Here is a 9,353-nt window from a genome sequence, read left to right as displayed (position 1 = left end):
GGGGGGGGGGGATTAAGCCTTCCTCCAACCCCCCCCCCCCAATTGTTTTCTGTAAATGTCCCTTCCATCCAAATTAGCATTATGAGACAAATGCAGGTTGTGAGTCAGCATCATGAAAACTGATACTGAGGAGACTCAAGTTCAAATCCTGACTTAGCCATGAAGTACACGGGGTGTGTGGTCACATGCGCCAGATAAAACGGGGGGGGGGAGTGAGTATTTCCTCTGGAGCAATTTCACCCACAGTTGCAAGATCACACCTCCCTTTGAGGCTGTGGGCGCAGCCCGTCAGTGTGTGATCAGACGCAACTGCGGGTGAGTCTTTTTCTTTTTTTGGTGCTGTTTGCTTCCCGTGCACTTAAATGAGGAATCGATGAACTGCACCTCTGCACTGAGGGCTCCCTATGGAGTTTGTAATGATGCACATACTGTGAAGGGGGGGGGGGAACAATGGCACAGAGTCGGGATGGCCTGATCAGACCATTCCGATGGCATGAGAGCGTGCTGGAGTGATCAGACGGGGACAGTCCATCCGTGGCCCATCGTAACCTGTTTACTACTGGATTTTCTGTGGCGGAGCAGAACGGGTTGCCGACAGCTGCGGGACACTTCCCAGATCTTGTTGTCTGATTGCTCCCTTTAAATCTGCCTGGCATTTGCACCTATGTCAGGTCTAATTCTGTGTGTGATCGCAGCCTGGGTGACTTTTGGACAGCCACTGTCTCTCAGTCTAAAACTTTACACTGTTGTTATGAGGATACAATGGCTGGGAGAAGGACCACGTGCAAGGCATTCAAGCTCCTTAGATGAAGGGTGGGGTAAAAATATTAGGGTTCCCAGCCTTGCTGAGCTTGTGCGCATTTTTACTGTTCTGAAATAGAGTACTGAGTACCATTAGAAAATGACTGCCATGGACATGAGGTCCATCACAAAATGTTGGGAGGCTCTAAGTCAAAAGGTAGCTGCTTTTTTGGCAGATACAAAGTGATGTCTCCTGGGTTTTTCTGAAGCTCCTCCTGCTTCAAGGGGATGGGGGAATTGTAATCATTTTGGGGAAGAAATCCTGTTTTGCTTCATTTTCCAAAGCAAACAAAGGGCTCGGTCCCTCTGTGACAACACTTTGAGGTTACCAAGCCAAGTGTCATGTGATCTATGATCAAACTGGAGGTACAGCTGGTGACATGCCTGACCAGGATTAGATCAGTGCTTTCCATGGCAATCAGCAGGTGAGGACTGACCCCAAGTTCCTGGTTTTTTTCCATTTAAGATTTTCTGGATTTTATGCCCAAGACTTAAGAAACAAATGGGTGCTATGGATACCACATTTGGGATCACTGAGGCTGACAATCAAGAGAGAGTGTTCAAATCTCCTTACTTTGTAGAATGTAGTTCCATGCTACGGTTCCAATCCTAAGAACACTTTGCTGGAAGTAAGTCCCCCTGAGTAAAATGGGACTTACTTCTCAGTAGACCTACTTAGGATTGCTTCCTAAGAGAGCCTACTCAAATGATGCTCAAAGCATTACTGACAATTTTCCCCTTTAACAACAATTAAAACTGGGAAAGATACTCCTGTATTACACAATGTAGTTGCATGACTGCATTTGATTACTGATCCTAGATCTACTTTTATGAAAGCAAGTATATCTTGGCATTTGATGAGATAGCCCTGAGTTGCTGAGTGCACCCGGCTGACTATTACCTAGCTTAACTTAACTGATTGGCTTACCTTTGTCCACCTCTTGTTCACAAATAAAACTGTTAACGTCTTCACAGTGAAAGTCATTCCACAGCCCAGCATGGATCAACCCAGCACAGTCTTCACCTGGCCCATGCCCATGGTTCCAGTTATCAGGCTGCCCAGCCTTCCAGTTTCTTTCAGCAAAAGAAATAATGGATTATTTCATGTGACAATTAGGCTTAGCCAACCATTATGTGATGCTGCAACAGAAGTGACTAACAGTAAAGCAAAAGCAAAACAACACCCACCCCCCCGCTTTGTTGACTCCTTGACATGACTCTTCTTGGAAACAGAAAACAGCTGGGCTGCAGAGAAGGGAATCAGTTCAACAAGCTGCCATGGCTTAGTGTCTTAAAATTAGAAATATGTGCTTTGTTTTTATTTGGTGATGCTCATGCACAATCCATGGGGCTGCATTTGTCTGCTTAAAAGCTCCAAATTAGCTACTGAGATAGAAAGACATCTTCTTGTTGGATTTACATCCTTGCCCTCAAATCAAAACAAAGCCAACAGTTTCTTGTTATCAAGTACAGAGAAAGAGACAAAACAGAGAGTACTAAAATATGACAAACTGAATTCACGTTAATATGTTTCCATCCAACAAGAACTGAACTGTGGCAGTAGCTGGATATTGTATTTATTTACATTTCCCCCCTCAAGCAACTGTTATGTCTTTAGAAGGAAAGATATATCATCTATCATTATATGTTATACTTTTGATGGTGAATGGATAGTCATAAAGATTTTTAAGAAGAAGAAGAAGAGATTGGATTTATACCCTGCCCTTCACTTGGAGTCTCAGAGTGGCTTACAAACTCCTTTCCCTTCTCCTCCCCACAACAGACACCCTGTGAGGTAGGTGGGGCTGAGAAAGCTCTGAAGGAAACTACTCTTTTTCAAGAACAGCTCTTATCAGAATCACAGCTTGCCCAAGGTCATCCAGCAGGTGCAAGTGGAGGAGTGGGGAATCAAACCCGGTTCTCCCAGATTAGAGTCCACACTCTTAACATAGGAGCTGCAGTGGCTCAAGTGGTTAAGACGCTGAACTGCAGGCTGTGGAAGGTCAGTAGTGCAGCAGTTCGAGACCCAGGGTGCCGCAAGACGGAGTGAGCTCCCATCTCTAGTTCCAGCTCCTGCCAACCTAGCAGCTCGAAAGCAAGAAATTGCAAGTAGGTAAATAGGTACCACTAAGGTGGGAAGGTAACAGCGTTCCGTGCACCTTGGTGTTTAGTCATGCCGGCCACATGACCACGGAAACGTCTTCGGACAGAGCTGGCTCTTCGGCTTTGAAACGGAGATGAGCACCGCAACCCTAGAGTCGGACTCGACTGGCTTTCGAGCAAGGGAACCTTTACCTTTACTTTACTTAACCACTACACCAAGCTGGCTACTACACCAAACTGGCTACTTTAAGTCTTAATAGAGCAGTTTAGAGATTAACTGAAGAGACCTTGCTTGATAGACCCACAGTCCCTTGATTGTTTTCATTTAATAAATAAGATGTGCTTCCCTCAGAACTTTAAAAGCTCATCTTTCTTGAAGGAGGTCATTAAGCACAAGAAATCTGTGGTTACTGTCTCAAACGGAGCCATAAAGAACATGACTGCCCCACGCAAAGGGTCTGAATGAATTTGTGGGAAGGTGTGGAACTTTCCAGAAGTAACAAATGAAGTCCAGCTGAGTTGACTGACAGAGCTGAAGTCAAAAGGTTACAGGGAAAATACAACATAAGGTAAACACTGAGAAAGTGAACAGTTGCAGCATCAAAAGCTTCAGGCTTCTACTCAACATTTTATGTTTGAGGGGGGGAAAGTTAAGAAAATGAAAGTGTAGTATACCAAAATCATGCTGCAGACAAACAGTGAACTGTTTATTCCCAGACAGAGCATATTGCACACTATTTTGCTATATTACAAATAACTGTGATCTGTAGCATTTAGGTCAATCTAGGAGTAGCCCCAGATGCCTAGTCTTCTGCTATTAAAAATGCTGGAAACTTTTCAACCCTCTCATATTTAAACTCCATGCACATTTAGATTTATGTGAGACTGACTGAGGACAGTGATGGGACAGTATAAAATCTGGAACTCTCACAACATCCCCCTCCGCACACACACCCCAAGTGGCCTGTGGAAATTTAAATCTCTCTTCCGCCATCTTGGGAAGTGTACTGTTTTATTTGCTGATATGTTATAGGTATTTTAACGTTGGTTTTAACTTGAATTATTTATTGTACTTGCTCTGTTGTAAGCCGCCCTGCTTGCAGGGAAGGGTGGCCTAATAAATCTAAATAAATCATAATAAATACATCTCTGTAGTGGGTTGGGGGGTAACACAAGTAAAGGTAAAGGTTCCCTTGCTCAAAAGCCAGTTGAGTCCGACTCTAGGGTTGCGGTGCTCATTTCCGTTTCAAAGCTGAAGAGCCAGCGCTGTCCGAAGATGTTTCCGTGGTCATGTGGCCGGCATGACTAAACACCAAGGTGCACGGAATGCTGTTACCTTCCCACTGAAGTTGTACCTATTTATCTACTTGCAATTTCTTGCTTTCGAACTGCTAGGTTGGCAGGAGCTGGAACTAGAGACGGGAGCTCACTCCGTCATGCGACACACTCGGGTCTTGAACTGCTGAACTACCCACCTTCCACAGCCTGCAATTCAGCGTCTTAACCACTTGAGGCACCGCAGCTCCTAATAAGTAAGCACTAATATATTTTTGGCAGGCAGGAAAAGCTTCACTTGAGTGCCACTGTTCTCTTGATGATAACATGTGAGATTTTTAGTAATACTTGAGGAGCCTCCAGGTATTAGCTGGAGATCTCTTGGGATTGCAACTGAGAGAGCGAGAGAAGGGAAAGAGGACTCTAATCTGGGAGAACCGGGTTTGATTCCCCACTCCTCCTCCACTTGCACCTGCTGATGTGACCTTGGGTCAGTCACAAGCTCTGGCACAGCTGTCCTTGAAAAAGAGCAGTTTGTGTCAGAGTTCTCTCAGCCCCACCCACCTCACAGGGTGTCTGTTGTGGGGAGGGGAAGGGAAAGGAGTTTGTAAGCCGCTCTGAGACTCCAAGTGAAGGGCGGGGTATAAATCCAATCTCTTCTTCTTCTTCTTCTGATCTCCTGGTGACAGAGATCAGTTCACCTGGAGAAAATGGCACTTTGGAAGGTAGACACTATGGCATTATACCCCATTAAAGTCCCTCCCCTCCCCAAATCCCATTGTCCTCAGGTTCCATCCTAGGGTTGCCAAGTCCCCGCTGTATGTACAGTGGGGGACTCCAGCCCCGTTCCGGGAGCGGGCGCACCACAACCACGTCACCTGGAAGTGACGCGGGCACGTCGGGGGCAGGGCCACGGTCATCCGAGGGAAAAACATAGAGTTTTCCCTTGGATGACCGTGCCCCGCCCCCGGTGCGCCCGGCGTGGCTGCGTCACTTCCGGGTGACGTGCTCATGCCAGTCACGTCACGTGCTTTGGGGGTGGGGTTCCCCCCGGGGCCTGATCTGCCACTGGTGGGTAATGGGAACCCCCGCCCCCCGGGGGGACTTGGCAAGCCTATTCCATCCCCCACATCTCCAGGTATTTCCCAGCCTGGAGCTGGCACCCCTATGCCCACACCACAGTTCCCTGACACACACATACCAAGCACCACATACAGAGAGGCCAGAGATAAATTTCTGTATTGGCCCACAAGTGCTTGGTAATATTTGAATTTCACCACCCATAAAGTAAGATGGTGATGGTTTTCTTGAGATACCTTGTCTCCTGCCTTGATAACACCTGGTTATAACCTTGTCACCCCTGTAGCCAGGAATTTTTCGGGGGCCCTGGGGGGGGGTGCCTATTAAATCCCCACTTTTATAGTTTTCTTCTCCACTGGGGCTTAGATCACCGTGCTGGGAGAGGGCCACCTATATTGCAAGCCAGCCGCAGCATGCAATCCCCACTGGAGCCTCCCCAAGAGCTCTTCCCAGCAGTGGGCTTGACCCAGGCCTCCAGAGCTGCACAGTACAGCTTCCCTCCCTCCCTCCCTCCCTGCCATGGCCCCTGGAAAAGGGCACAGGGCTGCTGACGGGGAGCCCACCCTGGGCCTGGACTCTGGAAGAGGTGGAGGAGGGCCAGCAGGAGCCCGCACGAAGAGGGGGGGGGCTGAGGCAAGTCATCAGCACTGGTGTGCCTGTTGGCCGGGCTGGTGGGCTGGTGAAAGCAGGCAGCTCTGAGGTGGAGAAGGGTCGGCAGGAGCCTGCACGAAGAGGGTGCGCCAAAGCAAGGCATCAGCGCTGCCCTGAGTGCAGGCTGTGCTGGTCCTGCTGGGAACAGCAGGGAAGTGGTGTCAGCGATGAACAGTTATAATACACACCAAAAGAAGAAAATATATAAAACAAGGCCAAGGGAAGAAAGCCTGATTTCCACCCCTGTTTTACAATAACAGTCTACAATGAGCTTCTTGGCAAATAGTGTCCCACTGTACGGTTCTATGATTCTCTTAGTCAATACTCAGTTTTCTTTTTGGCAAGGAAATGAACCCTTGTAGTTTTATTGTTGTGAAAAAAGAGGTTTTGAGTAAGCATGAAAGAGCAGAAGGCAATAACATTTCCAGATAAAGATTTGCTTTAAAAGGTTCCAGCAACATTTTCCATTTCAGGATCACAATCATATGGCAACAAATAAAGCAACAGCAAGAACAGTAGCAGAACATGCTCTTTCTACACTTACGTATATCCTGGTGAAGTTCCATCCAGCCACTGCCACTCATCTTCCCTCTCTGAGTCTGTGAGGCCAATCCAAAAACTGCCTTTTCCAGCTATTTGTTTCTTTAGCCATTGCTGTGAACAAAAGAAAGTATTGGTTGCACTGTACTGCATTTCAGAACATATGAGGTACCCATGTGACTTTATTGGTTCTGAAGACCTTAAAAGTTACTTCATACCATCACAGTTTTTTTATGACTTTACAAGTCACATATACTGTCCTCTGATGTGGGTGGTTCAGACATGCATTAACGTAATTTCTAAACATTTACTGACAGCTGAATATATAGATTTACTCCACTGAAAAGCAGCACAGCAATTTGAGGTGATACAAGGTATATACATATTCTATATCAGAGTGAATAATAACCACTTGACATGACAGTTTTCAAACAATGAACATGTAAGATGTGGGAACCACTGCAGAATGCTCCCATTATCTGCTTTCATGATTACCCCAGTTTTCATAGCGATAAATATTGTATCTAGCAAAACCAGATATAATGGCCAGATGGTAAGAGTGTAAAAATGTAGAAGGAAAGCAAAACAACAACAACAACAACAAAACCCTCTTTAAATTAATTGCTGGGGTTAGGGAACCAAGAGAACAACTCACATCTTATCCTTTGCTCCTGCTAGGTTGTGTGCATGCATTAATTAGGATGAGAGGGGCAAAGAATGGTTCCGGTTCCGGGTGGCGACGAGAGTAGACGTGAGCAGCTACAGCTGCTCACTGAGCTCTATCCTTAAGGCTTGTTTTGGGTTATCCAACGCCCAAAAAGTTTTTCTTTGGGGAAGGAAAACGATGCAGGAAGCTTGACTTTGCAACCAGACAGTGAAGGCAAGCTGTCTGGAAGTGCAAAAGGTGCTTTGAAGCAACGGCTGTTAAGGACACCCAACAAGAAACGCCGGGCGAAAAGACGCACCATACAAGGACCAGTAGAACCAAAAGAGTCAACAAACGCAGAAATGGGTGTCCACAGCTTTTCTGTTGTCTTTAGTGTCCTCCTCATGGACAACACAGCACTAGCAGAAGGCATTAGGAAGAGGCAGGAAACAGCAGTTACTATCTATGTATATGTTTTAAAAGTCCTCAACTCTCTTATGTACACACAGCTTCCTTTGATAGTATCCCAGATTATGACCCAGTCTTAAAATGCCCACTGCTAGTGGAATTAAAAAGTTTAAATTATTTTTAGTTTTCTTCTCAAAACATCATAGGTCTGATCGGGCCAAGTCACATGAGCTGTGATTGATCTCCTGAGGTGTTTTTTTTTAATTTTTAACTGAAAACAAATACAGTACAGCCTCAGGAAACTGTTAATGTCTGGAGCAACTGTGTGTGAAGGTTGGGTGTTTTCTACCCTCTGCCTCCTGATTTTAATACCTTCCCCTTGACTGTTTTTGTCTTCTAGAAAAAAATTGATCCCCCAACATTTGTCATCAGCAACTTTGATGGTATCTGTAATTTTGATCGATTCACTGAGGGAAATGGTTAAACATCCCCTCCACCACCTTGGTAGAATTTTAGGGTTTTTTAAAAGTCGCCAGGTGATGGGTCACAGGTAGGGATGTGCATTCAGTTTATTTGAGCTGAGAAAATACTGGGAAAATATCGGTATTTTTTTGGTATTTTCTCAATTGGACATCAGCCATGGTATTTATCCAGCTATCCAATATGGCTGAGCCCAAAAAATCCCAAAAATATTCGGAATTTTTTGGGGCCACCAGATAGCTGGTGTTAAAGGGTGTTTAAAAGGATTGCAATCTCTTTAAACACCTTCTGGGTGAAGCCGCAGCTTGGAGAAGGCATTTAAAGGGACCGAGAGCCCTTTAAATGGCTTCGGAGTTCAGCCACAGCTTGCAAAAGGCATTTAAAGGGATCATGTTCCCTTTAAATGCCTTCCCCACACCATTGGATGATGGAGGCATCTTCTTCCGGGGCCCACAGAATTGGACCCCCTGGTCCAATCTTTTTGGAAGCTTGTACACCCCTAGTCACAGGTTTGATTTGTTTGTCCCTGACAGGAAGCATCAGTAGATCTTACTGACTTTTTAGAGGATTGTCACTGTCAGCATTTCCAGAGAAACAGTCATATTACTACTTGTATTGCTCCTCCATGTAATGTTTTGCTGACTTTTGGGTGAAACCGACACTAGCAGACTTTCTGATGTTTTGGTGTCTTTTCTGTTGAGAAGGTCCCTCAACTAAAGTGCCTTCAGAATCTCTATCTGTAGGAACACCAGTTGTAGTTTTGTACCTGCTCATCTTTGCTGTTTATAAAAACCAAGTGTGAGGATGCTTCTTCACAGAAATGTTTTGCCCCTTCAAAAATGTCTCTTTCCGATGAAAAGTAGTAACAATTGCCAGTAAAATTCTTCCAGTAAACAGGACAACCTGAAACATAAAATATGAACCAACAAATGCCATGAATAGATGTATGCCTTTTTTGTAGTACTATGATATTTAACAATTTAAGGATGGTTCAGGTTCATAAACAGTATATCCACAATATAAATAGAAGGAATTTTCTATTACTCAGAATACTGTAGGTACATCTTCAGACTGTGAACACATGGAGGCAGAGAAGAACAAAACCATCTGGTCTACTGTGGCCTTCATCAGGCCCTCACTAAATTGATAAATCACCCGTGGTTAGGCTCTAAAATGCTTTGTTGTTCCAGGGTGGCATTGCATCTAGTTTGGCCCTCAGAATCAGTATCCAAACCAGAACTCACTTACGTAAGTCTATTGTGGAAACAGTAAAAAATATAGTCTAAAGTTGAAGTATAGTATCCAACACTATCACTAAAAGGTGGTCACATTGTTAGGGAATTGTGTGAGCAGCTTACCATTAGCTTCT

General features: G+C 45.2%; 1 protein-coding gene across 1 annotated transcript in view; it reads right to left on the bottom strand.

The window, feature by feature from the left end:
- The window catches only part of COLEC12 (collectin subfamily member 12), a 175,668-nt gene that overhangs the window by 573 nt on the left and 165,742 nt on the right, over positions 1-9,353 (bottom strand). Inside the window, exons 7-9 of the mRNA XM_015425463.1 lie at positions 8,751-8,953; positions 6,455-6,564; positions 1,730-1,875 (exon numbers count right to left, since the gene is read on the bottom strand). Of these exons, the coding sequence (XP_015280949.1) occupies positions 1,730-1,875; positions 6,455-6,564; positions 8,751-8,953 (459 nt within the window). The remainder of the gene's footprint in view (positions 1-1,729; positions 1,876-6,454; positions 6,565-8,750; positions 8,954-9,353) is intronic.

This window comes from Gekko japonicus, unplaced genomic scaffold (genome assembly GCF_001447785.1).
Source record: "Gekko japonicus isolate JY-2015 unplaced genomic scaffold, Gekko_japonicus_V1.1 scaffold357, whole genome shotgun sequence".
In the NCBI taxonomy this organism is placed as follows: Eukaryota; Metazoa; Chordata; class Lepidosauria; order Squamata; family Gekkonidae; genus Gekko; species Gekko japonicus.
The sequence above is the reverse complement of the archived record's forward strand: the minus strand, read 5'-3'. Positions and strand labels throughout refer to the sequence as shown.